Source organism: Camelina sativa, chromosome 2 (assembly GCF_030686135.1).
Source record: "Camelina sativa cultivar CO46 ecotype springtype chromosome 2, ASM3068613v1".
Lineage (NCBI taxonomy): Eukaryota > Viridiplantae > Streptophyta > Magnoliopsida > Brassicales > Brassicaceae > Camelina > Camelina sativa.
The window spans coordinates 17,787,365-17,815,184 of record NC_141881.1 but is presented as its reverse complement, the minus strand read 5'-3'; the positions used below and the strand labels follow the sequence as shown (position 1 = coordinate 17,815,184).

At 36.9% G+C, this 27,820-nt stretch overlaps 6 protein-coding genes, 1 non-coding gene and 1 pseudogene across 7 annotated transcripts; 4 read left to right on the top strand and 4 right to left on the bottom strand.

Moving 5' to 3' along the window:
* Positions 1 to 617: 617 nt before the first annotated feature.
* Positions 618 to 4,985, top strand: LOC104751855 (uncharacterized). Its single transcript, XM_087484883.1, has 7 exons — positions 618 to 1,079; positions 1,491 to 2,345; positions 2,467 to 2,760; positions 2,843 to 3,125; positions 3,420 to 4,077; positions 4,158 to 4,263; positions 4,349 to 4,985. Exons 2-4 carry the CDS (start codon positions 1,884 to 1,886, stop codon positions 3,014 to 3,016), a joined length of 930 nt encoding a protein of 309 aa, XP_087341009.1. The 5' UTR covers positions 618 to 1,079; positions 1,491 to 1,883; the 3' UTR covers positions 3,017 to 3,125; positions 3,420 to 4,077; positions 4,158 to 4,263; positions 4,349 to 4,985.
* LOC147948797 (uncharacterized) lies at positions 4,004 to 5,062 on the top strand. The gene is made up of 3 exons (XM_087468594.1): positions 4,004 to 4,077; positions 4,158 to 4,263; positions 4,349 to 5,062. The coding sequence occupies exons 1-3, from the start codon at positions 4,004 to 4,006 to the stop codon at positions 5,060 to 5,062; spliced, it is 894 nt and encodes a 297-aa protein (XP_087324720.1).
* A 5,877-nt stretch (positions 5,063 to 10,939) lies between these two features.
* On the top strand, positions 10,940 to 11,046 carry LOC147948796 (small nucleolar RNA R71). Its single transcript, XR_015586207.1, has one exon. It is a non-coding gene; the product is annotated as a small nucleolar RNA R71 (small nucleolar RNA).
* Positions 11,047 to 13,122: 2,076 nt separating this feature from the next.
* Positions 13,123 to 13,812, bottom strand: LOC104751837 (uncharacterized). The gene has a single exon (XM_010473886.2). It carries the CDS (start codon positions 13,810 to 13,812, stop codon positions 13,123 to 13,125), a length of 690 nt encoding a protein of 229 aa, XP_010472188.2.
* A 99-nt stretch (positions 13,813 to 13,911) lies between these two features.
* LOC147948795 (uncharacterized) lies at positions 13,912 to 14,892 on the bottom strand (annotated as a pseudogene).
* Positions 14,893 to 16,030: 1,138 nt separating this feature from the next.
* LOC104724355 (leucine-rich repeat receptor protein kinase HPCA1-like) lies at positions 16,031 to 19,424 on the bottom strand. Its single transcript, XM_019235142.2, has 11 exons — positions 19,156 to 19,424; positions 19,001 to 19,069; positions 18,822 to 18,893; positions 18,662 to 18,736; positions 18,430 to 18,558; positions 17,854 to 18,344; positions 17,610 to 17,753; positions 17,383 to 17,519; positions 17,077 to 17,296; positions 16,764 to 16,999; positions 16,031 to 16,684 (listed from the first exon to the last, which is right to left on the bottom strand). Exons 1-11 carry the CDS (start codon positions 19,275 to 19,277, stop codon positions 16,211 to 16,213), a joined length of 2,169 nt encoding a protein of 722 aa, XP_019090687.2. The 5' UTR covers positions 19,278 to 19,424; the 3' UTR covers positions 16,031 to 16,210.
* Positions 19,425 to 20,137: 713 nt separating this feature from the next.
* LOC147948794 (uncharacterized) lies at positions 20,138 to 22,126 on the top strand. Its single transcript, XM_087468581.1, has 2 exons — positions 20,138 to 20,989; positions 21,185 to 22,126. The coding sequence occupies exons 1-2, from the start codon at positions 20,138 to 20,140 to the stop codon at positions 22,124 to 22,126; spliced, it is 1,794 nt and encodes a 597-aa protein (XP_087324707.1).
* A 3,194-nt stretch (positions 22,127 to 25,320) lies between these two features.
* LOC104724344 (leucine-rich repeat receptor protein kinase HPCA1-like) lies at positions 25,321 to 26,987 on the bottom strand. Its single transcript, XM_010442808.3, has 8 exons — positions 26,734 to 26,987; positions 26,531 to 26,651; positions 26,367 to 26,438; positions 26,214 to 26,288; positions 26,065 to 26,136; positions 25,807 to 25,971; positions 25,635 to 25,709; positions 25,321 to 25,541 (listed from the first exon to the last, which is right to left on the bottom strand). Exons 1-8 carry the CDS (start codon positions 26,819 to 26,821, stop codon positions 25,466 to 25,468), a joined length of 744 nt encoding a protein of 247 aa, XP_010441110.1. The 5' UTR covers positions 26,822 to 26,987; the 3' UTR covers positions 25,321 to 25,465.
* Positions 26,988 to 27,820: the final 833 nt, after the last annotated feature.

Here is a 27,820-nt window from a genome sequence, read left to right as displayed (position 1 = left end):
AAAAGTATATATAATAGTAAAAAGTAACAGTTTTAGCTTTTAAAGTTTTTTTTTTAATCAGATTTTATGCGTGAGAGAGTGTATACAACCAAAATCTCTGCTGCCAAATTTCTAGCAACAAATTCTTTACAGTCAAAGTCTCTACAACTACAAGTGTGATTCATTACCAATCGATCCCTACAAAAAGTTGTTGACAAAAAAATTACCTAATTTTGTCGCAACTCATGCAATAGAATAATATAACAAACAATTTTTTTTTTTTTTTATTCAATCTTATGATTAAGTTTTTCTTTTTTTTTTCTGTTTCAAATCAGTCCAAAATAGAACATTAACAAAGAAATTTAGAACATAAGTTGTGATTTTAAAATCTTGCGTTACAATGCAATTCAACATTGTAGGCATAAACTTCTGTTTTTCTCCATTTTGACTTAAAATGATAATTCTTTATAAAATATGTAGTTTAATTGAGGTGAAAATGGACCAGAATGACACAAATTTAAGAAAATATTGCTCGATTGACACCCTCCCTTTAGGGAAAACTAAATTAACACAATTTTCTGTTTAAATTATCAAAAGCCCAGTTTGGTGTCTTTAAAAAATAAAAATTGTAAAAGGAAATAAAAATTAAAAGAGAAAAAATCGAGTTTATCAAACCAAACAAACCCGACATGCGTTTATTTTTATTTCTCTAACCCGAAACATTGACACATCCGCCGGCGACAGAGAGGTTTTACGGTACACCAAAAGAAACTCGATCTGTCGGGTTTTTCCGCCGGCGAATTAGAAGAGCAATCACTGGTCCCCTCTTGTTACAGCCACATACAGACGGTCGTAGTTGGCTCTCATCTTCCGCCAACGAAATAAGAACCATAGTGGTTTCGGTGGTGGTCGATTTTGTCTGGCGGTGAGTGTTGTTATTTTCCCTTATTAGAAACGATTACTGAATTGTTTGCAATTTTAGATTAACCCTGTTTTTGTTTTGAGTCTTGCTGTTCAATAGTTTTGGTGGAACTTCAAGCTCGATTTTGTCTCGATTTGGTGGAACCAATAGCTTTGGTCGGTGGTTCTTCATAAATCCGGTAAGGCTTTTTGTCTATATGATAAGATTTTGTCTCGATTTGATTTGGGTCTTCAGTTATTGCATTATTTGGTCTCGAATTGATATATTTTTGTGTGTGTCGATTTGTTCAATAGTACTCTCGAATGCTTATTTGTTTCTCTTTGAAGCCTTAATCTTAACTCTCTAGACTTCTTTCATGGCAGCCCTTACGACACACTTATAAGTATTGTGTGTGTGTCTTTTTAAAACTGCCAACTTGTGAATGATTTAGCTTTATCTTAACTGTTGTTTTTTGTTTTTAGATTAGAAGTATCTAACAATTTTGTGTTTCCTAAATGAGAGATTTGTTTCATCGATGGGGTCAAATTTAGTATTTATCATATTGTTTGCTACTTTATCCTATCATTTGATGCTTTTTTTGTATGTTTAGGAATGGCATCATCAAGCAATAACATCAAATATCCTCCTCTACTTTATGAAGAAGGGAAATAGCGTCTGCAACATAGGAGCATGAACCACAATTGTTTTGTGTCAAAAATTGGAATTTTGAGAGAAGGATTAGGTGTGGACGTGTGGGATAAAATGAAGGAATCATCTCTTGGAGTGTTTTTAAAGTTTGCTGAATTGGAATACACATGGGCTGCACAGAGAGTTCATTTTCTACGCACACATCAGCTGAGAATCAACAACATTCATGACGTTTGGTATTTGATCGATGATAGGCCTATTAGATTTTCTTTAAATTAGTTTGCGGAGATAACATTGTGATGCATTTGACCCTTTAGACAACTTTGATATTGATCACCATGATTTCTGGAAAGAAATGAAAATACCAACAACCCTTGATGGTCCTATGTGGAGTGAGTTGCTAAAGGTGATTGATTTTAGCAAAACATGGAATCTTGATAAGTGGATGATGGTTGGTAGGTTATGTCTGTTGTCAGTATGCGTACATGGAATTCATCATACATCTAGAATCCCGTTGGCGATCGCTAAGAGAGTTTTAGATCCAGTTACTTTTGAAAAACATCCATGGGGTAGGGTGGCTTTTAGTAGTCTAGTGAATTCTGTTAAGATGGTTGACTATGACAGAGATTCATACACCATACATGGGTGTGTTCATGCTATGTTAATTTGGCTCTATGAGAGTGTTACTGGAATAGGAGAAAGTTATGGGTTTAGAAGGACAGAAACCTCTGGTGTTCCACTTCCTGATTGGCGATCATCTCGAAAACGTATCAACTTCACAAACTTCATCCAAAACGAGAAGGAGTTGCATGGACAGGTTAGTAGTGGTGCTAGTTTGTTACTATCTTTTTTAAAAAAAAATACTTTTGACATCAACAAATAATTTGTGTGAATTTAAAGTTATTACCATTGATAATCACTTTATTCATGGCTTGTAGGTTTGTGTTAGGCATATGGTTCATGTTTCAGAGGAAAACATGTATCCTCTATGGTCTGATGCAGATGAGCATACGGATCAACACCTAGACGAGCTAATTAAAGATCTCATTCATAACCGTTTGTCTCTAGATGCTTGGAGTTGTGTCAAAACAGTTGGTATAAGTTCAAAAAAGAAGAAAAGAAGTGTTGAAGCTGATAAGGTGAATGACGACAGAGGGTGCAATCCTAAGAAAAAGAGATTGACAGATTGTGATCCTAAATGTGAACAAGGAGAAAATGTAACCAACATGGAGGTAAGGTTTCGTTATCCTTCACCGAACATGATTACCATTTTTTGTCTTCTCTATTATGATATTAACGAACATGTTATTGCAGGATGGTAAGGATGGCAAGTCAATTTCTTTGGATATTTGGAGGGCGATTGAGAAAATGAATGAGACTATTTCTGACTTGGGCAAAACACTCAACAGTCGAATATATGCTTTGGAGAGAAAATTTGAAATATTTGTTGAAAAAAAAAATGATTGTGTTAGAAGAGAAGATGAGTGAGAGGATTAAAGCAGTGGAGAAAGAAAGAAAAGAGCCAAAAGACGCTGATGTACCAAATGATGCCACTTCGCACACCATTGAAGATGATGAGGGAACAAGTAAAGCACCTGTAAGTTACATTTTCTCTTATCATGTTCAGATTTTTTTTTTCACTTATCATGTTGTGATTTTTTCTAAAACTTATCATGCTCTGTTTTTTTTTTCACTTATCACATTACGTTTTTCTTTTTTTTTTTAAAACTTCTCATGTTCTGTTTTTTTTTAAACTTATCATGTTCTGTTTTTTGTTTAAAACTTATCACGTTCTCATGTTATTTTCACTTCTCATGATCTATTTTTTTATTTAAACTTATCACATTATAGTTTTCTTACCTTTTTTGTGGAATGTTCTGTTTGGTTGCAGTCATGGATTGTTGAGATGAAGCAGACATCACATGATGAATTTCCACTTCAAAGGACGGTGAGGAAGGTATACACTGTCCACAATAAGAAGAAGAAAGAAGAAGATGCGATATCAGAAAATCTTCCTCTCTTTGAGAAGAAGGAATCTGTTAAGGTTGAGAAGAAGAACACTTCCAAGAAAAAGAAGATACATGGTTTTAGCTCTGACGATGTTGAAGATATTACTACTCAAGTTCAGAAGGCTAAATTGAAAATAGCTTCCAGTTCTGAAGAGACATGGTCCAATCAGGAGGATCAATGGGCTAGTAGAAAACTTGAGGTGACACTAAAAAGCCTTGGAGATGCTTTAACAAAGTTGGATGGACCTGGACCTTCGAAGCAGCCAAGACGCGTCCCACAATTGGCTGAATCGCAGAAATATCCTTATCCTTCTTCTCAAAGAGAGGAAGATTCTCTGATATAGCATCTTCTTCTTTCTTCTTCTTATTGTGGACAGTGTATAGCTTCATCACCGTCCTTTGAAGTGGAAATTCATCATGTGATGGTAACTCAACAGTCAAGCAGATCATTACAGAGGGTGATACTATGTTATGTGATCATCTTAAGCCTGCAGATGATGAGAAACATCAGAGACTTATGGATTTCCTCAGCCTTGATAAGTATACTTCAACAACTCTGAATTGTTTAAAAAGTTACTCTCATTATCTATATATGTACTAACTCATTCTTTCATTCACAGGGAAGAACCACTTAGCACCAGCAACACAGCTGTGAGATTCTATTGGAAAATTATGACTCCAAGGAAACATTGGCCAAGCGATGACTATGGATGGTTTATAGACCATGTAAGTAAATTATTGCTTATTTTTTTACAACTGATTTAATGACTACTATTATTTTCCTTATTCTAGTTATGTTTTTTTAATGTAGCACATGGGTTGTGCAATGGCTATGTTCCGGAGAAGATATGTGCGTTCGCCTTGTCCGTATCCTAAACAACGCATAGCTTTCTTAGACCAAGATCTGATCACAACATTGCAGAATGACTACAAACAGTTTGTAATGGCCCCTAAGAATTTTGTGTTTAGGGATTCCTATGTGAAACACGTTTATGGTGAATTTCCGGAGGAGTCAGCTACGCACAAGAAGTGGTGGATTGATGTGGATAACTTATACGCTTGTCTCTTTGTCAATGAAAACCATTGGGTGGCTTTGGATATTGACTTGCCAGGTAAGAAGATTCACATCTATGATAGCATCCCAAGCATGGTGAGTGACGATGAAATGGCTACTTACTGTTTGCCTTTGAGGCGAATGATCCCAGAGATGTTAAGTGACATGATTACTGAGACGATCCGTAAGAAGAGTAAAGCAATGTTGGAATTGAGAAGGGTGAAGAAGAATGTCCCTCGAAATGAAAATCTAGGTGATTGTGATATGTATGCTCTAAAGTATATTGAATGTTTATCTCTTGGGAAAACATTTGATGGGCTTTGCGACGAGCACATGTTGGCTCTTCAGATTAAACTTGCAGCGGAGTTATATGACGAAATTGGAGAACTAGCCATACCACCTAATATGTCTGACTCATATCTTCGAGCTAAAGATATTAAAATCCCTTCTCTTGTTGATGAGTCCTTGTAGACTTTTGTGTGTCATTGTTTCAGTTTTTTTATTAACGTTGTCATTGTAGACTTTTTTTGTTTTGCATGTGATCAACTACGTTCTTGTCTTCTTTACATGAATTATTATCTAATGCTTTTATGATTTGTGGACGCACATGAATTATTATATAATATGAACTTACTACATTATGCAAGTTTATAATATACCACGAGTATACATAACGATTATATAATTTTAGATTCAATCGTGCATAATGATTAAATAATGTTCAGAATTATTATCTAATGTTTTTAAAATTAAACGTGGTACACTTGTAATCATAATATGAACGTACTACATTGTAATGACAGTATTTAAAAGAAAAAAAAGAATATAAAAGAACTTGGATTTAAACAGAGTTCTATGTCAATGAAAGCATCGTCAATCTCAACAAGAACTTAAATAACTTGGTTTTTATAGGATACATGTCTTACGATTATGTCCTACTTGTTTGCAATTACCGCATGTGTATAGTTTTCTTGGCTTCTTTTTTTCCATTGCAATCTCCAATGCGGATTTGATTCTTGAATTCTTTGGCCTACATGGTTGCTGTTTAGGGATCGGTGCTGAACATACCTTCGTTATCACATGTCCATGAACAGATTTATCAAACTCCCTTGGCATGATAGCATTCGCGTAGGAAGTGTACACATAGTTTTTTTGATAATAAAGATGACTCATTGAAATGCGAGAGATGTTTCTGTATTCACCGGCCGCAGTTGCGTGTGCACAAGGGAGTTTCTCCAAGTCAAACCTGCGACACATACATTTTTTTATCTCTCAAATTGACAACATGCAGAGATGTCCTACTTGTTACTTGTACTTGGTGTTTGTCGATATCTTGGACAGTAAGTAACTTAGCATAATCCACACGACCCTATAAAATATAAAATACGATGCCACATTATATTTGAAACATAAATAACCAACATCAACATTTGCTAAGAAAGGATAAAAGAATAAACCTGGAGAATTTTCTCTACACCACATGTCAAAACTGTTGTCATCTTCAATGCATCACTCCTCCTATCTAAAAACCACCTTGTCATCATGGACCATATTTCTTCCAATAGTTGTACAATAGGATAAATCCTATCATGTGACATGAACTCATTCAATGATTCTGCAATGTTGCTTGTAAGCAAGTTGTACCTATTGATATGCTCAAATTTAACCCTGAGCTACTCTCTCAAATTAAGAGATCAAAGTAATACTTAGGGGTCGAATTCCACAAGGACTCAAGTCTACACAATAAATTATAGAGTTTTATAATTATGCTAAACATATTAAATTAAATTAATATAAACAATGCAAAATATTAAATAAAAGTTGTTGTAAATTCAGAAGATCAAAAAGCTAGGCCTAGGGAATTTCTCAGGAAATTATGAATTATTAAATCAGGGAATAAATAGGATTCAAACAATTAAGAACAGATCTAGAACTCTAAACACTTTTGTAAATTAAATCAGTTCTCACTGCAAATAATATCTAAATTTAAAACCAGAAAATCCAAATCTCTTTGCAAAATTCTAGGTAATAAATCAGCTTTAAAAACATGTTAGGTTGTCCACAAAATCACTTAATCAAATCTCTTTGCAAGAAGTAATTTTGTTCATCAAAAGGTTTTATCAGAAAAATCAATTATATTCTCATATCAATTTATTTTCCTAAAGTATTAATTCTAGGTGATCAATCAAGAATTAATATGAAGAACAACCTAAGATGAAGATCTAGATAGATATTGAATCCTACTTAAACAGATCTAACAATTCATAAAATCCCTGTGAAAAACCCTAAACCTAACAACCAAACTACTCAGACATAATCAATGAAGAACAAAACATCTTTCTGAATAATAAGCAATTGAAATTAAAAGAGTAAAAGGGAGTTCAAGAAATTCTTCTCTACAAAGCACATCTCTCTCTCTCCAAAGCTCTCAAAATCTCACAGGGTTGCAGAAAAATAAAACTTGCTAGAAAAATAACTTAACAGTTTGTAAAACCTAAAAATACTATTTCTATGTCCTAAAACACGTCAGGGACTAATCTTGCAAATATAGAAAACTTTGGGCAACTTTTGTAAATCTTCCAAAACTTGGGTTTTCTTGCGGCTAACATGGGTGTCGACCGACACCAAGAGTGGTGTCGATCGACACCATCTCCTCTGATCGATTTCAAGTTGATTTCCTCCGGATTATTGCTCCAAACTGATCCAAATTGCTCCACTTTGCTCCATCCATGCTAAAATCCTAGAAAACCTGCAAAGACTCCAAAACATCATAGAAAACAAATCAAAAGACTCTAAAAGACTCTTTATATCATGGTTAAAAACCACAAAAACCATGATATATCAACTTCTCCAGACTTAGCCTTTGCTTGCTCTCAAGCAAAACATAGCGTTTGACACGTGAAAGAGATTTGAAAACAGGGAACTCACTCAACTGCATGATGATTCTTATTCGCACTCTTCATTTACCTGACTCAAGAACTTACTTCTTATACTTAACCATGATAAGCATCAACATTCCTTACTCAAATCCGACAATCCTTTGGAATCTCTGAAATCTCCATTGTCATCTCATTAGTCAATATTAAAGCACAAATAAGGTGAATTCTTACCTTGGGTGTATTGATCAGTGGCATATGAACTCTCTTCAGGCCAAGACATTCTTCATACATCTCCTTTCCTCTCCCTTTTCTCACTTCCAATTTATTTCTTATTATTTTTTTTCTTAATCAAAAATCAAAGGTGTAAGCGAATACCGGGGTCATCGGTAATTTACCTATCCCTCGCTTCCAAGCTTTGTGTGATCATTTGACTCAAGAGTAGAATAATGAGGTCACAGGTAATTTACCTACCTCTCTAAACTGATCAAAACCATCTCATCTTTTATCCTTTTTCTTTTAAAGCACTGAAGGGAAGAGAGAGGGGAGACATACTTTGAAAAATTGCACTGTCTTGTATGGCCCGAAGAAGAAGTCTAGTCCACTGATTTCCAACCCCAAAGTAAGAGATTAAGTCCGGTTAAAATCCTGATAAAAGTTGAGACAACGTTAGATCAATCAGATATCCATTGAATAAGGGCTTTCAGGATTGTTGATAAGGCTCATAGTCTTTCTAAGCTTCAGTTCTGAGATCAAGCATAAACAAATAATCATTAGAGTGTTAGCCAAATAAGAGAAATCATTAGTCAAGATCATAATTCCCAAAGACAAAAATAAAATTTTGAAAAATTTGACTCAAACTTTATAGTTTTGACTGACACAACTGAAACTCAAAAACAAAAACATAGTTAGTAGATAACCTCCCCCAAACTTAAACAACACTATCCCAGTGTTATCAAGCCTAAGATTGGCAAAAGAAAAATAAAATAAGAATGAATGAGCATTGAAAGTATGAACAAAAATCAGATTTATTCATCTGTAATGGTGGTGTCGACCGACACCAGTAGTGGTATCGATCGACACTCTTTGCGTCTGCAGAGGGTCTGCCCAGAAATCCATAGTTAGTTGCTGTTAAATTTGTGTCCCTCTCAATCCTTGGATGTTAGCACTGCTAATAATCACTCAAACACAAGATTAAACGCAACATGATAAATAGAAGTTCATAATTCAACACTAATTCAAACTGACTCAAAGCAAGAATAAAAATGACTTAAGATGGAAAAGAAAAACCTATGAGTGGGTTACCTCCCACTAAGCACTTGTTTTCAGTCATTAGCTTGACTGTGCTGAAGCTCAGGCATCTGGTGGATCAGAACGTGGCAGTGAATGCTTCTGAGAGGAATGTCTCATCATCCAAGGTGGTGTATAAGCAGTAGATGAATTAGGTCTGCCAAGGATGTGAGGAACATGACCAGGGCGGGAAAGTGGGATGGGTTTGCTCCTTTTATGTCCTATAAAATCATCAACAGAAGAAACAAGCGCTCTACGATAATCTCGTGGCTTGGTTAACTGTAAAACAGTCTTTGTACCTTTGAAGTTCTTGTTAATAAGTTGAGGATGATTAGGTGCAAAAGATGTGTACCTTTGCCTTACCTGAGGACTCTGGAGTGTGGAGTGTGAAGTTTTCTGCTTTGCAACAGCTTTCTTACTTGGAGCATAGAGAACATCCTGCGAGTCATCAATTTTGGACAGGTCTAGACTCGGACTTAGAGGAGTGTCGATCGATGCTCCTTCAGTGTCGATCGACACTGAACCTGATGCTCGTGTTGCAGAAACTTTTTCAACAGAAAAAGTCATTCCATCAATGGTAGGAGCCCTCCTCAGCTTATCCATCTCAAAATTCAAACCCAAACCATCTACATTCAGTGCTATGTGTCCCTTCTTCACATCAATGATGACACCAGCTGTAGCCAAGAAAGATCTTCCTAAGATGAGAGGATCTTTAGGCTCTGTATCATACTTCAACACCACAAAGTTAGTGGGAATCATGAAGTTTCCAACCTTAACTGGAATATCCTCTAAAACACCTTCAGGAATTCTTCGGGATCGATGAGCTAGGATTAGAGAAGTCTGAGTTGGCTTGAATTCTGTCATCCCAAGTCTCACAGCAACATAATGTGGCATCAAGTTGATGCTAGAGCCAAGGTCGCAAAGTGAGTGAGAAAACCTTCCTGTGGAGATAGAGCAATCAAGTACAAAGCTTCCAGGATCTGGTAACTTCTCTGCAGTCATACATTGAATGATTTAACTCACTTTCTTAGAGATAACCACCTCCTGCTTCTTTCCCTTCTTCCTCTATGGAGGCTGGTTTAACAGAATCGCACTGACATCCTTAGTAAGCAGTGCTCCTTCCTCAGAGCTCAAACCATTTGATACCATTCTCTTGACATAGCGCCTAAGGGGTGGTGAAAGCTTTACTGCATCAATCAAAGGCATCTCAATCATCACCTTGTCCATCATAGCCTTGCATCTAGTTTCCTCAAGCTCCTGCTTAGACCTCCTAGGCTTAGGAAAAGGGACTTTATGCTTATACACCCTCTCAACAGCTACTGGAGCCTGAGATTTTGCAGTTTTGGGTTCTGTCTGGGATGAGTGTCGACCGACACCATCATCTGAAACTGAGAGACTTGTCGATTTCTCTTCTTTTTCTGCAGAAGCAATTTCACCATCATCTTCATCTCTCACTGATATGGCATTGCAAGCATGCTTGGGGTTTGACTCAGTTCTCGCAGGAAGATACCCCTCTTGTCGTTTAACAGACCCAAGAGTCTGAATAACTTGATTCTCTAGTTTCTTGACATGAATGTTCAATGCTTCAATCTTTCCATTCAGCTCAGTGTAGACAGTGTCAATCTTCCCATTGAATGTCACTGTCAATTGCTCCTGTCCTTGCAAAAGCTGCTCAAGCATGGCTTCCATTCTACTCTCTGAAGAATTCTTAGGAGGTGGAGACTGATAGGATGAGTTCCCATAGGTCCTTGTATAGCCATTGTTCTGTTGCTGCTTCTGGTCACCATTGTAAGGTTTGTTGCCTTGCTGATTACCGAATCTTTGTCCCTGATACCCAGCTCCATACACATAGTTGACATTCTCCTCTGTATTCTCTGGCTCTGGCTCAGATGTCTCAACTTCAGCAGCAAATTGGACTGACTTCTTACCAATAAGAAGATTGTGTATTGAATCCAGCTTAGCATTAACAGAAGCTAGCTGGTTTGAATCGAACTCTCCATGCAGTCTCTTTCTTTCAGCATCAGCTCTTTTAGTGTTATTGCTAGAAGCCAAATTCTCAATCAAAACTTCAGCATCTTCTGGAAATCTTGTCTTGAAGTTCCCATGACTTGCAGCATCCAAAGCTAACTGATACTTCCAATCACACCCTCTAAAGAAGATACTCAACAGTTGTACCCTTGAAAAACCATGGTGTGGACAGTCCCTTTGATAAGCTTTGAATCTCACCCAAGCTGCCTTGAAAGCTTCATCATGTCCTTGCTTGAATGAAGAGATCTTGACTCTCAGCTCATCTGATGTTGCATCATCATAGAAATGGTTGAGGAAAGCCACCTTGATATCATGCCAATTTGTCAAAGATCCAGCTGGCAACTGCTTCAACCACTGAGATGCCTCTCCTGCAAGTGAGTATGGGAAGAGCTTGCAGAATATGAAGTCCTCAGTCACTCCATTAGCCTTGATACTGGTCACAAGATCCTCAAAGTGCTCAATGTGGTCCAAAGGCTTCTCATGGGGCAGGTTAGAGAAAGGTCTCTGCCCAACCAGTTGAAAATAAGCAGGTTTCAACTCAAAATCATTCCTCTGGAATGGTGGAGGAACAATTGAAGACCGGTTCTCATACACAAGATCAGCCCGGTTGTAGTCAACAATGGTCCTGATCAAGTCTCGGTTGTGCTCCTGTCTTCAAACTGGGTTCTGGACGTGGTTAGCAGTTCCACATACGTCTGCTGCAGGTGGGTGTCGATCGACACCCTCTTGTTGGTGTCGATCGACACCAAGGTTCGGCTCATCAACGACGACAGCTTGCTGGTTCACGACAGCCTGCTCGTTGACAATAGGTTCAGCAATCACATTGCCTTCTGCATCAAGCTTTTGGCCACGCTCATTGCGCAAGTGGCCCTCTTGATCCCTCAAAGCACCATCCTCATCTCGCATCAGAATGATTATGTTAACCATCTTCAAGGATTTGGTTGCTTTTCTGTTCTCACGCTCAAGTTTTCCCAACTCTTGTTGGTGTCGATCGACACCAAGGTTCACAGCATGCACCTGAAACACCAAAGAGAAGAAAAACAAAAACGTGTAAGTAGAAAATAAAAAGAAAAATTTAGAGGAAATTAAAAACTCAAATCTAATGGTAGATCAAAGAGTCCCCGGCAACGGCGCCAAAATTTGATATGCTCAAATTTAACCCTGAGCTACTCTCTCAAATTAAGAGATAACTGTAATACTTAGGGGTCAAATTCCACAAGGACTCAAGTCTACACAATAAATTATAGAATTTTATAATTATGCTAAACAGATTAAATTGAATTAAAATAAACAATGCAAAATATTAAATAAAAGTTGTTGTAAATTCAGAAGATCAAAAAGCTAGGCCTAGGGAATTTCTCAGGAAATTATGAATTATGAAATCAGGGAATAAATAGGATTCAAACAATTAAGAACAGATCTAGAACTCTAAACACTTTTGTAAATTAAATCAGTTCTCACTGCAAATAATATCTAAATTTAAAACCAGAAAATTCAAATCTCTTTGCAAAATTCTAGGTAATAAATTAGCTTTAAAAACAAGTTTAGATTGTCCACAAAATCACTTAATCAAATCTCTTTGCAAGAAGTAATTTTGCTCATCAAAAGATTTTATCAGAAAAATCAATTATATTCTCATATCAATTTATTTTCCTAAAGTATTAATTCTAGGTGATCAATCAAGAATTAATATGAAGAACAACCTAAGATGAAGATCTAGATAGATATTGAATCCTACTTAAACAGATCTAACAATTCATAAAATCCCTGTGAAAAACCCTAAACCTAACAACCAAACTACTCAGACATAATCAATGAAGAACAAAACATCTTTCTGAATAATAAGCAATTGAAATTAAAAGAGTAAAAGGGAGTTCAAGAAATTCTTCTCTACAAAGCAGATCTCTCTCTCTCTCCAAAGCTCTCAAAATCTCACAGGGTTGCAGAAAAATAAAACTTGCTAGAAAAATAACTTAACAGTTTGTAAAACCTAAAAATACTATTTCTATGTCATAAAACACGTCAGGGACTAATCTTGCAAATATGAAAAACTTTGGGCAACTTTTGTAAATCTTCCAAAACTTGGGTTTTCTTGCGGCTAACATGGGTGTCGACCGACACCAAGAGTGGTGTCGATCGACACCATCTCCTCTGATCGATTCAAAGTTGATTTCCTCCGGATTATTGCTCCAAGCTGATCCAAATTGCTCCACTTTGCTCCATCCATACTAAAATCCTAGAAAACCTGCAAAGACTCCAAAACATCATAGAAAACAAATCAAAAGACTCTAAAAGACTCTTTATATCATGGTTAAAAACCACAAAAACCATGATATATCACCTATCACCCGGGAAATGTACACGAGTCCACATATGCACATCAGCCCTTACGAGGTACTCATGTAGTGCTGGATTCATGGCTTCTATCTGATCAAATGTGGTTTGAAAGTCGATAAGTCTACAAGAATTTGCCGCCTTTTTAACCAAAGCAAATTCTGCTCGACCTTTAAACCGGACCAAAATATTCTTGTATATATGGTATGTACATATTCCCCGACTAGACTTCGGATAGACCTTTTTAATAGCTTTCCCAATTGATTGATGCATATCAGAAATAATGGAAAGGCTTTCATCATCTGGTATCACACAGCTGAGTTGCTTGAAAAACCATTCCCATGATTCATCATTCTCCGTATCAACCACGGTGAAAGCAATTGGAAAAATCTGAAAATTGCCATCTTGAGCTGTTGATGTCAGAAGTGTCCCTAAGTATTTTCTTTGTAAAAAAGTACCATCCACAACAACCACTTTCCTCAAGAATGGAAATCCCTGTATGCTTGCACCAAATGCTAGAAAACAGTACTTAAATCTTTGAGCTTCATCAACTTCAAGCTGTGTAAAATTTCCAGGATTTGCCCTTTTTCTCATATACAAATATGTAGGAAGCTGCTCATAACCACTCTCTGGACTACCCCTGACCAACTCGCGAGCATGCCTTAGTGTTCGATATGCCTTCCAATAATCCATCTATCAAGAACAATATTATTTTAAATTGTTGTGAAAATAAATAAACGGTATAATGCTAAATAGAACTGGAAGGAATAATTTTACCTTGATTTGAAAACGTTTATTCAACGCTTCAGCAACATGCATTGGCAGTACCTTGGGACCAACTCCACCAACAAAATCTTTGTACAACTCTCCTAGAATATTATGATCTGCTTGTCGGGCACGCATAGAGCGCTCTGTTACTGAACATGTATGTGATGAAATAAACACACACACCTCAAACTTTGGAAAGTGTCTTAATGTTGCAGCTCTTACCCTCCACTTGCATCCTTTAACCCAACACTTGACAATCAATAGTGTTGGTCTCGATTTGTAAACATAAAAATCAAACCTTTGAACCAAGGTTAGTATCTTCAGCCGTGTTTCTAGGTGCTCCTTTATATCATACATTTGCCCAACAGCCAAATTCACAGAAGACAAGTCTACCTTTGAGATATCAACTGGTTCTTTATTTTCTTCAATAAAAAAAGATGAACTCCTTTTCTTCATTGGCAATTTATGATCCTCTTCTTCTGGTGGAATTCCATACAGGGTAAAATTCTCATCATCAGAACTTGTTCCGTCAGAATCATCACAATAATCAAATCTACTATCATCTTCATCGATCTCTTCCTGTTTTGCTTCACTGGCCAAATCAACATACTCTTCTCCATCCAAATCGTTTTCATCTCTTCCTCATTTCTTACCTTTCTGATTCGAATCAGTACGTATTTTCTTCTTCACTTCAACACAAAGACGACTTGTATCCCTTTTCAATTGTCCCAGAAAAGTGTGCAACTGACGAGAATTATCAATAATAACTGGTGGTGTATCAGCGGGTAAATCCTGCAAAAACCTCTTCGAGATCTTGTAACTCAACACAACATCAAATACCTTGTTATCCAGCCTGTAATCCTCATATACCATTCCAATGCAAACATCAAAACTGCTTTGATCATTACATTCTAGAATTCGTGAACCCCTTTCATTATCAACAACAAACAACCATTTGTTGTTGTCGAAGATCTAATTACCACAAACGAGAATCACCTGCTTCATATTCTCTTTGTTGTGTAACGATCAAATGCACTCTGAAACGTGAAGGAAGCGATGAAAAAAAAAGAACCTAAAAGGAAAATAATAGAGAAGTTGATTATGAACCCTAAAAGGAAAGAAAGCATGATTAAATCCACATTGGAGAGGAGGAAGAAGGAATCTATGAAAAAATAAGATGAATCCAAAAGAGAAAAAAAATTGGAGTCGATATTGGGGGAGGCACGAGACAAACACGAAAAAATAAGGTAAACCGTAGATTCTCGTCATATATGGCAACTACTTAAAAAGTCTGTCGCTTAACCGCAAAGAAAATCTGCCGCAAAACACACTAATAAATGTGTCATTACCCTGAAAAAAGTTCTATCATTACAAATAACAAATCTGCTGTCACTATATAAAAAAAAAATTTGTTATCATTGTATTCATATATAACAAATCTGTTATCAAGCAACAGATTTTATAGTAGAAAAAAATATAACTGTCATAACATAAGAAAATCTGCCATAACGTATAGTGTGAATGTAGGTCAATATAGCAATTTTAGAAAGACTTTAGAAAATCTGTTATCAAACAACAGATTTTTTTCTTCAATCCAAAAATCAGTCATAACTTAAAAAATCTGTCACCACAAGATGTCAAACTAGTAATTATTTTTCCGTTGATAAATCTGTTGCAATGTGACAGATTTTTGAAGGAAAAAAAATGGTTACAACAATCATAAAAAATCTGCCACAAAATTCCTAAAAATTTGACTAAAATAATGAAAATCTGTCATGACTTTATAAATAAGTCTGTCGCGTTAAAAAAAATTCTGCTGTTCAAAAAAAATCTGTCATTACACACTTCAAATAAATCTGCCGTAAAAAACAAATCTGCCATCAAATTCTTCAAATTAATCTGTCATCCAAAATAAGTCTGCCAAAAAAAAATTGCCATGGACAGAAAATCTGTCACTTACAAATTAATCTGCCATTACTTGTTTGCAGACTTTTAATTAAAAAAAAAACAAATTGGAGGAATTTTTAACCAAGGGTAATATTGGCATTTTTTTCCTAACAAAACAAAAAAGGGTATTTTAGATATGAAAATAACCCAACTAACTCTCAAATTTTATGAGCTAATCTAGCAATTAACTGCTCAATTTGGGTCGAACTAGTAATTTTCCCTTAATTGAGGGCATTTTAGTATTCTGAAAAATTTGGCAAGAAATTCCAATTATTTTGGATACATCAAGAGTTGTAGCTAATTTTGACATGTGAAGCACAGGTGCCTAATTTGACAAAGCATAAATCTTGGCATTTTGGTGTAGCATCCGGACTAATCAATGGGGTTCGAGTTTTGTAGTTGGGAAACTTGCACTATACTCAAACGAGTTGTTTCTATAAAGATCCCCGGATCCTTTGCTTGCTTCATCATACGTTCTTGAACTCGCAGCTGAATCTACGTTAGGATATAATCCTGCATGTTGCATTATGTACTCAATTTCTTTTACAACCTCATTCATTGATGGCCTCTTCACTCCTTCTTGATCCACGCATATTAGAGCCAAGTTTACGAACTTTTCGAATCCTTTAAGATTCTCGTTGGTTGAAATGATGGTAGTGTCCAACAATTCTTGTAGGTCATACAACTTCTTTGATTTATTCATCTTCATCTTCACCTCTTTCACTACATATTTACCATTCACTATCGGAATTTCACCGGTTAATAGTTCCAACATCATCACCCCAAACCCGTACACATCACTTTTCTCTGTCAATTGATTCGTCATGTAGTACTCAGGATCCAAATAGCCCTAATTCCAAAGATATATATTGTGAGTTTAACGTAACTAAGAAAGAGAGAACGGAAGATGATTTTTGTTCTCTACTCACCATGGTTCCCTTCACTTGTGCTGTGACATTAGCTTTCTCAGCTTCTTCCACAAGTTGGGAGAGGCCAAAATCAGCAACCTTTGCAGCTAGACTTTCATCAAGTAGTATATTACTTGATTTGACGTCTCTGTGTATAATTGGAGGATCAGCAAGCTCATGAAGATAAGCCAAGCCTTTCCCTGATCCAAGTGCTATTCTAAGCCTTCTTGTCCAATCAAGTCTAATCCCATTTTTCCCTACAATTTTTGTCGAGTTTAGTACAAAATAACTATCTAAATTCTTCAAAGGAATAAAGAGATTTGATATTAATTACCTGATAGACTATCTCTAAGAGAACCATTTGGGATGTACTCATAGACAAGCATTTGTTCACCTCGATCAAAGCAAAAGCCTAAGAGTTTGACAACGTTTTTATGATGGACCCTTGAAAGAAGCTCGATCTCAGTTTTAAACTCCAACGCTCCTTGAAAAGATCCTGGTTGTGCTCTTTTTATTGCTATGAGTTGCCCTGAGGGAAGAATCCCTTTGTACACCTGTTTCACCAACATATTCAGATCATAAGTTCAACTTAATGTCGCCACTTCTTTCAATTAAAGACATAACCATCAAAGACACAAACCTGGCCATAACCTCCACCACCAACATCATTTGCCACTGAAAAGTTGTTAGCGCATTTCCTCATCTCTTCAAATGTAAATGCTTTTACTCCCATGAGCTGCGGAGCATCTACACTGTTCTGATTGGCATCCCACTTGGCTGCAACATACGAAAGAGAAGTTGTTAGCATTTCACCAGTCTTTCTTGGAAGTAAGTAAAAAAAAAAGAACCTCTTCTTTTAGTTCTTACCAAAAGGATTAATTTGATCATTTGCTCTCTCTGCTCTCTTCTTCTGCTTGAGAGCATAAATCCCGGCTATCATTAGCAACAACAGAAAAACAGAAGCACCAAGTATAGCTCCGATGATGTGTGACGACTTTAAACCTTTTTCATCTGTGACAAAACAATCAGAGGTAAACGCGAGTCATATAGAACCAGTTTTAGATCGGCCGGTTAGATTCTGTGTAAATTGTATAACTGTTTTTTCTCATACCCGGGAACTTATCGTACTTATTGGCTTTGAATATGTAAGGGCCAAATCTGTCAGGAGGCTTATAAGTCTGCGTGCTAAACCTGGAAATAACATTATCCATTCCGGTCTCATTAAACCTCTCTTTCTTTAGTGGGAAGATCAAGAGATCAATTAGAAGATGATGCTCAGTTTCATCCTCTCTTATGTTTCCTATGGACACCGACTCCACTCGATAATTGGAATTGTTAAAGAAACCAGTTAGGTTGTTATAAAGCAATTCGAAGTTGCTGTCGTCTGAAAACCCTGAGAATGAAGGCGATCTAAAAGTGAGTATTCCTGAGGCTGGATACGCACACCGGCACGTGATTGCACTCAAATTTCTGTCCGGGCCACATTGTCGATGACAATTTTCTTTTTTCTTAGGAGCAAAAAATGAGGAACTTAGTTTGACTACTTTGCAGTATTCATCTGGTGGGTTCTTCACCTCCGGACACACTGGATTATTTGCCAAGCTGTAGATGTATGTATAACAACACTCATAAGTAAAAATTGATTGAACAAAAGAAGTCATTTTGGTTTTGTGACAAGGATACATACATTACTTGAAGGTCTTTCTTAGCTGGTTGCTTATACTCAGTTATGTCATTGTATTGTAAATCCACAAACCGCAAACTTTTGCTAGTACCAAAGTCCAGTGTCTCGTTTAGCCAATTGCGTTTTAAGATACTGCAAAGTAGTCGAGAAAAAAAAATATCACTATTAATTCTAGTACAGATTTCACAACTTTGAGTGACTTCTTAATCAAAGTTTCATGATTTGTTTTACTCACACTGTCTCCAAACTACTAGGAGGGTTGAAGAGGGAGATTGGTACTTGACCTTGAAGTTGGATACCTTCCATCCTTCTGCCAAGTATAATACCATTTATTTTTCGTAAGCGGTAAGCATACACGATAAAAACTTATATGTATATATCAAAAGAGGTCACACAATGTTGTTAGGTTGCTTGAAGAAAGCCATGATGGAATGATTGAGGAGGTAAATCGGTTATTGCTCACATCTCTGTTAAAAAAACAATCACATGATGGTATTAGATTGCTTGAGAGTGAAGGTTTCTAATTAAAGGTAAATTGAGCAGCAAATTAGGAAGGATAATATAGGGAACTTACAATGTGAAGAGAGTGGTCAAGCTGGTTAAAACTGGAATAGTACCTGTAAATTTGTTGTTGGACAAGTACCTGAAACGTATTCAACTACAAAGTCTTTTACTTCTTTTCATTTATTTTCTACAAATACATAACAAATCTTTTGTTTGCTCACTTACAGTTCTTGAAGATTTGTGAGATTATTCAGACTTGGAGGTATTTCTCCACTTAGTCTATTCCTATCAAGACGTCGGGAAAACGGCCAATTCCCCCCTAAACTTTGTCGCTTTATCGTATTCATACACAAAACTTTGAGTTGTGCTTATAACCACACGAACTTGATTAAAATTTGAATTTCCCACATCAACAAACCAAATCCGGTCAAAACCATCAAATTGATAAACGTTGTTACTGTTCCGTTAACTTTTGCTGATTAGGATGCCACGTCCTGCTTTAAAACGATGTCGTTTAGATTAACTTTTAAAAAATAAAAATTATGAAACAAAATATTACAAGCTGGGAAGTCGAACATGCGACCATATGCACTAGTTGATAAGCTCATAACCAGCAGAGCTACCATAACTTACGTTTAAAGTATCAGTCGATCGTTTAATATATACGTATAGTATGAAGTTTTTCATCGTCAAAACTCAAACAATCAACTTGTTTCTGGGTTTTTTAGAAACTCAATTACTGGTCGGAATTTGTAGATCAATCTAAGAAGTTTTGGAAATTATAGAGTGACTGCTATCTATTTGCCAAATCTGATATAGATACCCTCTAATTTTTATAATATAATTGAGATAAAAAATCAAAGGATAATAATAGTGTTGGATAATTCCAACTTGTGGAAGAAGCTATCTCCTAGGAAGTTGCCAAAAGAGATAGAATAGGAAAAGGAAAAATTCCTAAGATCAATAAGTTGTAATATGTTAATTCTAATAGGTTTAGGAAAATAAGAAACCTATAAATATAAGAGTCTATGGAGAGGTGTTCCATAAGACTTGAGAGAGAGATTTAGTTTTTGAGAGAGTTTTCTAAATCAATAATATAAGAGAGGTGTTCTTATATCTTCAAGTTCTTTTGTTCTTAGATTTGGTATCAGAGCTAAGGTTGTAGCTCAGATCAAGGTTGTGAAGGAGAAGCTGTTCATAACCAAGTATGGGGGACGACTCAAATCCGTTGTCGCGAACCAAGGACCTTGGATCACCATCCATCCAATGTCCGATGTTAACATCGACAAACTATACCGTTTGGTCGATGCGTATGAGAATCACGCTTCGAGTTAGCGAGGTGTGGGAGACTATTGATCCTGGATCCACCGATCAGAAGATGAACGACGTTGCAACTGCTCTACTGTTCCAATCCATCCCTGAGTCACTCATCCTGCAAGTTGGAGATCAAGGTTCGGCTAAATCCCTATGGGAAGCCATACGAGCACGTCACCAAGGTGCGGAACGTGTGAAGGAAGCAAGGCTTCAAACCCTACTTGCAGATCTTGATCGGGTGACGATGAACGATACCGACTCCGTTGATGACTTTGCTGGCAAGATCTCAGGCCTAGCATCGCAGTCAGCTTCTTTGGGAGAGATCATTGACGAATCAAAGTTGGTAAAGAAGTTCTTACAAGGACTCCCAAGACACAAATATATTCATATCGTTGCATCGTTGGAACAAGTCTTAGACTTAAAGAAAACCGGTTTTGGAGACATAGTTGGTCGCATAAAAGCTTATGAAGAGCGTGTAGGGGAGGAGACCCGAGGTGAAGACCAAGCAAAACTTATGTTCTCTAATTCAAACAATCAAGGAAACTACGGTGGATATCAAGGAAACAGAGGAGGCTATAACAGAGGAGGTTATGGTCGAAGAGGAGGCAGTCGAGGAGGATATGGTCGTGGTGGATATGGTCGAGGTGGTTTTGGTCGTGGTAACTACAGTGGAGATAATTCTAGCAGAGGCAGAGGACGAGGAAGATTCAATGGCCAGAATCGTGGAGGAGATACTACAGAGCAAGTACAGAACCAGAACCAAAACTAGAATCAAAACCAGAAGAAAGATCTATCCAAAATAATTTATTGGAGATGCGATAAACCGGGTCACTACGCATCTTCATGTCAAGCGAAAGAAGTTGCACATCAAGAGACAAATTTGAATGAAACTCATGAAGCTGATGCACTTTACGTTCATGAGGTGGTGTTCTTGAACGAGGATAAGGTGTTTCCCAAGAACTATGATACTAACAGTGAGAGTATATGGTATCTTGACAACGGTGCTAGCAACCACATGACGGGAAAGAAAGAATTCTTTTCGAGCTTAGATATGAACATCACAGGGAAGGTTAAGTTTGGTGATGGTTCGTTTGTCAACATTGTTGGAAAGGGATCGATTGTATTTGTGGGAAAAACGGGTGAGAGGCGATCACTCAAGGAGATTTACTATATTCCCGACTTGAAGCACAACATTATCAGTCTAGGACAAGCGACTGAATTTGGATGTGAAGTGAACATGAAGGGAGACATGTTAACTTTAAGCGATCCTGCTGGGCGGTTGTTGGTAAGAGTCACGAGATCTTCAAACCGCTTGTACAAGACGTCAATGGAGGTTGAGTATCCTAAGTGTCTTTATATCCAAGATAATGACACTACTCTAACATGGCATGCACGGCTGGGACATGTAAGTGTTGGAGTGATGAACAATATGGTGAGACAGGGAATGGTTGTTGGAATGCCACAATCTGTTCATGAGAAGAATGTGTGCACTGCGTGTTTAGTCGGAAAACAGACCAGAGCTGTGTTTCCTACTGCAACATCCTTTCGAGCAGCTCAAGCTTTGGAGCTGATTCATGGTGATTTGTGTGGACCAATCTCTCCACCGACACCAGCTAACAACCGGTATGTCTTCGTCCTTATTGATGATTTTTCGAGATACATGTGGACAATGCTATTGAAGGAGAAAAGCGAGGCTTTCGATCGGTTTAAAAGGTTTAAGGAAGGAATTGAGAAGCAGACAGGTTTGTCTATCAAAACCTTTCGCACCGATAGGGGAGGAGAGTTCACCTCGCTTGAGTTCAACCGGTTCTGTGAAGGAAATGGAGTCTCTAGACATTTAACTGCACCATATACTCCTCAACAAAAGAACTTGAAGATATAAGAACACCTCTCTTATATTATTGATTTAGAAAACTCTCTCAAAAACTAAATCTCTCTCTCAAGTCTTATGGAACACCTCTCCATAGACTCTTATATTTATAGGTTTCTTATTTTCCTAAACCTATTAGAATTAACATATTACAACTTATTGATTTTAGGAATTTTTCCTTTTCCTATTCTATCTCTTTTGGCAACTTCCTAGGAGATAGCTTCTTCCACAAGTTGGAATTATCCAACATTCTCCTCCTTAATTCCAACTTGAACTTCGGGTGCTTCAATCACTTGTACTCCGATCAGGTTCCTCATTTCTCTGAATTTGATTCTTGCTAGTGGCTTAGTAAGGATGTCCGCCTTCTGTTCTTCACCAGGAACATGCTCCACTTCAATCTGATCATTCTCCACACTCTCACGAATGAAATGGTACTTTGTGAGTATGTGCTTACTCCTTCCATGAAACACTGGATTCTTACTTAGAGATATGGCTGACTTGTTGTCAATCCTTAGTAAGATCTTCTTATCTAGACTAAGTATCTCTCTTAGCAGCTCCTTCAACCATATGGCTTGCTTTGCTGCTTCTGTAGCTGCCATAAACTCTGCTTCACATGATGACATCGCCACTGTATGTTGTTTCTGTGAGGTCCAAGTGATTAATGATGAACCAAGATAAAACACATGACCTCCAGTACATCTTCCATCATCGATATCAGCCTTGTAACTACTGTCGCTGTATCCAACAACCTTACTCAACCCATCTCGCTTGTAGAACAAGCCTAAGTTGGTAGTTCCTTTCACATACCTTAACAAATGTTTGAGAGCTTGTCCGTGTACCACTCTCGGACTCTGCATATACCGGCTTAAGACTCCTACAGCAAAAGCCAAATCGGGTCGTGTATGAAGCAGATACCTCAAACACCCGATTGTTCTTCTATATCTTGTGGCATCAATCTCAGGTTGTTTCTCAGCCTTTGATATCTCCATACCAGGCTCCATTGGTATGTGCGCTGAGTTGCACAAATCCATCTTAGTATCGACAAGAATACCTCGAGCATAACCTTCTTGTTTTATTCTTATCCCATCTTCTCCTTGTATTACTTCAATACCGAGATAATATGTCAACTTGCCGAGATCTGACATCTCAAACTCTCTTGACATATCCTTTTTGAACTGATCAATGACTCTTTGCGAAGTTCCTGTCACAAACAAGTCATCAACGTAGATTGCCACCACCATTCTTTCATTCTTGTCGCTCTTAAGATACACAGTAGGTTCCTTGATGCATCTCTTAAAACTCATCTTCTTCAGAACATGATCAAGCTTCACGTTCCAAGCTCTTGGAGCTTGACGTAGACCATACAACGCCTTATGTAGTCTGTACACTCGATCCTCTTGTCCTCTCTTAACAAAGCCTTCGGGTTGGCACACATAAACCAGCTCGTTTAAGTCACCATTCAAGAATGCGGTTTTCACATCAAGGTGATGAATCTCCCATCCCTTCGAAGCTGCGATAGCAATGAGTAGTCGAATAGTTTCAATTCGTGCTACAGGTGCAAATGCTTCTTCAATGTCTACTCCTTGTTGTTGTACATAACCTTTTGCTACAAGTCTTGCCTTGAACTTGTTCAATGATCCATCCGCTTTCTTCTTGATTTTATACACCCACTTCAACCCTATTGGTTTAACACCATCCGGCTTCTCAACTAGCTCCCACGTTTTATTTCTAGCGATTGACTCCAGCTCAGCCTTCATCGCTTTAACCCATTCTTGCAAACTTAAAGCTTCAGAAACAGACTCTGGTTCACCATCTATGGTAAGCAGAAGTTGTTCACTCTCTAGTTCAGCTAGTAGTACATAATCATTGAGGTATCGAGGTTTGTTGATAACACGTCCGTATCTGGTGACAACTTGCTGAGTTTCACCTACTTGATCCACGTTTTGTTCATCTTCTATCTCTTCTTCTTGGTTTGCAGGTTCTTGTTCCGGTTCATGATGCTCGACATTGTCATCGTGATTGTTCTCCTCTTCGTTTCCTTCTTCTACAAACCCACCACGAGATAGTTTAAACCTTCCTGGTTCTCCATTGGTTTGGTTTTCTGCAGTCGACCAATCCCAAACTTTTGTCTCGTCGAACACGACGTCTCTGCTTACAAACACTTTCCTTGTAACTGGATCATACAGCCTATAAGCTTTCGAACCTGGTTCTGTCCCTAGATTGATCAAAGTTCTCGACCTGTCATCTAACTTCTTAAGATGTGGTCCAATGATCTTAGCATAAGCAACACAGCCAAACACTCGTAGATGCTCGATGTTAGGTTTTCTCGTCGTGAAACTTTCATATGGAGTCTGACCCGCTAAAGCTTTGGTAGGAACTCGATTAATCAAATATGTTGAATGACGTACGGCCTCTCCCCATAGTTCATTCGGCAGATTCATAGCCTTAAGCAAGCTTCTTGTCATCTCCATTAATGTGCGGTTTCTTCTTTCAACTACACCATTTTTAGTTAGAAGCCCAGGATAAGCCCAAATTTAACATGGTATCAGAGCCCAAAGGTTAAAAATCCTGGTGGATTTAGAAAAGTGGATAATGACATGCCTCTTGTCAACCCGAGTAATGGGGGCCCAAGAAGGGGTTTATTATCGGTCCAAGTGGGATCGGTTCGAGATGGAGTTGTCATCTCGAGGAGGCGTGGTCCTTGGATTGAAGGGGAGATTGTTGGATACAATCCAAGTCCCACATCTGAAGTTTGAAAGGACTATCATTAATATATAAAGGGTTAGGGTCAATCTACTAATTGCCAATTGGTTTTTAGTTAGAAGCCCAGGATAAGCCCAAATTTAACAAATAGAAAAAAATGAATAACGAACCTTTTATTATTCTTAATCAAGCAAGAGAAAGAAAGATAGATAGATTGTTCATAAAATGAAATCTGCTGAATAAGTCAATATATTTGTTTTTTCCTCCGATTTTTTCTAATGCAATTAGATACTATTGTTTTGCTGGAACATGAAGATTTCATAAAAATTTGAAACGGTGTAAAAGTAAAGAGAAGGAGGAAGAAGCGAAAGCAAGGAGAGAAAGATTCGAATATATAAAACATTCCGTACTAGTAATATTTTTAAAGATACAGTAGCCCCGCTGGTTTGAGTTCGACCATGGGTTTGATATAGGTCGTGGGTTCAATACCCGAATTAGTATAATTTTTTGTTGTTCGACCATGGGTTTTATTACTCACAAAGAAAACAACAAATATGGTTTATTACTTACAATTTTTTTTACAAGACAAATATGGTTTATTACTTATCAAAGAAACATTTTTTTTTTTGATAAATCTCTTTCTATTACTTACAAGACAACCAATGTTTTAACGAGACTGAGGCTCTCTGGGATTTCGCCTGTGAATAGGTTTCCATCGAAGAGCCTGTCGATAAAACAACAAACAATGTAATCACTTATTTAGTTACTACTCTCAACTTATACAAACTCCCAGCTTAATATGTAATGTGAAGCATACAAATGTTTCAAAGTCATGTTCGAGGTGAAAAGTTCTTTTGGGATCTTCCCTGAAAGCTTGTTTTTCCCAAAATGACTACAAGAGAAAGTGAAGGAGAGTCAGATGAACTAGTACTTATATTCAAATGAGTGATTATATTAAAAGAAATGGAAAGATTTTGGTTTATATATACAAATGCACAGTTTGAAGAAGCATGTCAAGTCCAGGTGATGAAGTCCCATTAGAAACTGGAATCTCTCCTTCGATCTGATTGTCAGCTATATCGAACCAATATAGTTTCGATAACCGTCCCATGGAAGCCGGAATTTTTCCATTGAACTTATTTGAATTCAGGGAGCTGTATAAAAGGAGACAAAATTTGATACTTATGTTTTTAGATACTCATTGTAAAAGAGACCGATTATAATAATAGGAAGCAACCACATCTTACAGTTTTGTAAGTTTTTCAAGATTTCCTATGGACTCAGGAATTTGACCATCGAAACCACATCCCATAAGATTTCTGGAGAAAAAAAGGAGTTTGTTAAAATATGTGTGAGACAAGGCGGTTGCAGTTGGTTCATGATTTTGTTAGCTTACAACTCTGTCAACTTCTTGAGGTTACCGATATTTGGTGGAAGCGGTCCAGTTATATTAGAATTGGATGTCAAATCCCTATAAACATTAGATCATAAGATTAGGGAAAACAAAAACATTTCTATGCAAAGGAAGAAAAGAAGAAGAAAGACCTACAGGGTCACCAATTCAGACAACGTTGAAATATCGGCAGAAAGCTTTCCTTGCAAGTTAAGGTTGCTTAGTGATCTGCAACAAAGCAACAACACAACGCTAAAGTCTACCAGATGATTACTTGAAAAAGTAGCAAAAATTTTAAATATAAGATGTTACATACTTACATGTTAACAACGCGGCCATTGCTACATGAAATTCCAACCCAATTGGTTCCGCAAGGATCAAAGCCTTTCCAATTCTTAGGAGTCCCGGTCAACTCACTCTTTAGAGCTAGTAAAGCAACAGCTGCACAGATTTTGAAACTCATATCAACCATTTTGTTATTCCTATATCTGAAAAATTATGATCATCATCCAACTATACTTACCGTCTATACTGTTTGTGAGCGCAGATACAGAACTAATTTGGAAGAAAAGCAAGATCAGGAGCATAAAGGCTCCAGTTCTTGATCTCATCTTCAAACCCACAAAGACTCCCTTTTCTCTTACTCTTTTTTTTTTTTTTGTCAACAAAAGATCTTTTCTCGTACTCTCCTTCTAACTGTATCTCAAAATCATTCAATAAGAAAGCTTGTGTTCTGGAGACGTTGTTACGAAATCTATAATAAAAAGTACAGCCTCCTTGCTAACAAAACATCTACATAATAATATTAACAAAATGAAGAAGACTTTTCACTAATTTAATTGAAAACATATAAATATAGTAGAAATTGGCAGTGGACCAATTTAAAAAATGGGAACTAGTTCAACTTGAAACAGATGAGAATGCTATTAATGGAAGGTTTGGAAAGAAAAAAAAATTAATTAATAATGTATCAAATCGAACTAACATGATAAGTTATCGTGACGAAAACTAAAACTTTACCCAGTGCGAGAGCATGGTTATGAATATACAGTTTAATGTATTGAACACACACATTGATGATTTCAAACTTCAAAGTAATTACAAAATCTCCAAACTAAAAACATTAGATATATGATTAGTGGAAGAGTCTTTGGTCAACGAAATAGTTTTTTTAACAACAAGGAAAAAATCAGCACAAGCATTTACCAACTTGAGATTATAATACTAATTGCAGCAGTGAAGATGCTGATGGTTTTGAGGATACATTGACCAATACTCCCACCCTTATATAAAATCAAAACACATATTACAAGTTTTAATACATATCAAATAAAATAGTCAAATAAATGAGATTTTTATACAATAATATGCTACTGATGCTAAAATATATATAAAAAGAAAAAAATCGTAAAAGAATATAAATACGACGAACGAGATTAAAGAATTGTATGAAAGTTACATGCATCAACAGATTGTTTATGAGATGTAGGTATGATGGAGTCTATAAATAGTCCCTCGATGACCACTTCAACATAGAAGTGGTTGCTTAGGACATCTTTAAAATAATTTTCTTCCTCTATGATCCACGTGATTCTTTTTTGTTATTTATC

What these genes read in the sequence shown, in the direction of transcription:
- LOC104751855 (XM_087484883.1), top strand. Translation starts at nt 1,884, where the DNA reads ATGAAAATACCAACAACCCTTGATGGTCCTATGTGGAGTGAGTTGCTA. An exon ending in AGAAGGAGTTGCATGGACAG is followed by an intron (nt 2,346 to 2,466) that starts GTTAGTAGTGGT and finishes CATGGCTTGTAG; the next exon opens with GTTTGTGTTAGGCATATGGT. An exon ending in AAAATGTAACCAACATGGAG is followed by an intron (nt 2,761 to 2,842) that starts GTAAGGTTTCGT and finishes ATGTTATTGCAG; the next exon opens with GATGGTAAGGATGGCAAGTC.
- LOC147948797 (XM_087468594.1), top strand. Translation starts at nt 4,004, where the DNA reads ATGTTATGTGATCATCTTAAGCCTGCAGATGATGAGAAACATCAGAGA. An exon ending in GATTTCCTCAGCCTTGATAA is followed by an intron (nt 4,078 to 4,157) that starts GTATACTTCAAC and finishes TTTCATTCACAG; the next exon opens with GGAAGAACCACTTAGCACCA. An exon ending in ATGGATGGTTTATAGACCAT is followed by an intron (nt 4,264 to 4,348) that starts GTAAGTAAATTA and finishes TTTTTAATGTAG; the next exon opens with CACATGGGTTGTGCAATGGC.
- LOC104751837 (XM_010473886.2), bottom strand. Translation starts at nt 13,812, where the DNA reads ATGGATTATTGGAAGGCATATCGAACACTAAGGCATGCTCGCGAGTTG.
- LOC104724355 (XM_019235142.2), bottom strand. Translation starts at nt 19,277, where the DNA reads ATGAATACGATAAAGCGACAAAGTTTAGGGGGGAATTGGCCGTTTTCC. An exon ending in TAAGTACGATAAGTTCCCGG is followed by an intron (nt 17,754 to 17,853) that starts GTATGAGAAAAA and finishes GTTTTGTCACAG; the next exon opens with ATGAAAAAGGTTTAAAGTCG. An exon ending in TCTTAGAGATAGTCTATCAG is followed by an intron (nt 17,000 to 17,076) that starts GTAATTAATATC and finishes CAAAAATTGTAG; the next exon opens with GGAAAAATGGGATTAGACTT.
- LOC147948794 (XM_087468581.1), top strand. Translation starts at nt 20,138, where the DNA reads ATGGGGGACGACTCAAATCCGTTGTCGCGAACCAAGGACCTTGGATCA. An exon ending in GAGGAGATACTACAGAGCAA is followed by an intron (nt 20,990 to 21,184) that starts GTACAGAACCAG and finishes TTCTTGAACGAG; the next exon opens with GATAAGGTGTTTCCCAAGAA.
- LOC104724344 (XM_010442808.3), bottom strand. Translation starts at nt 26,821, where the DNA reads ATGAGATCAAGAACTGGAGCCTTTATGCTCCTGATCTTGCTTTTCTTC. An exon ending in GCTCACAAACAGTATAGACG is followed by an intron (nt 26,652 to 26,733) that starts GTAAGTATAGTT and finishes AAATCTGTGCAG; the next exon opens with CTGTTGCTTTACTAGCTCTA. An exon ending in CTTGAAAAACTTACAAAACT is followed by an intron (nt 25,972 to 26,064) that starts GTAAGATGTGGT and finishes CCTTTTATACAG; the next exon opens with CTCCCTGAATTCAAATAAGT.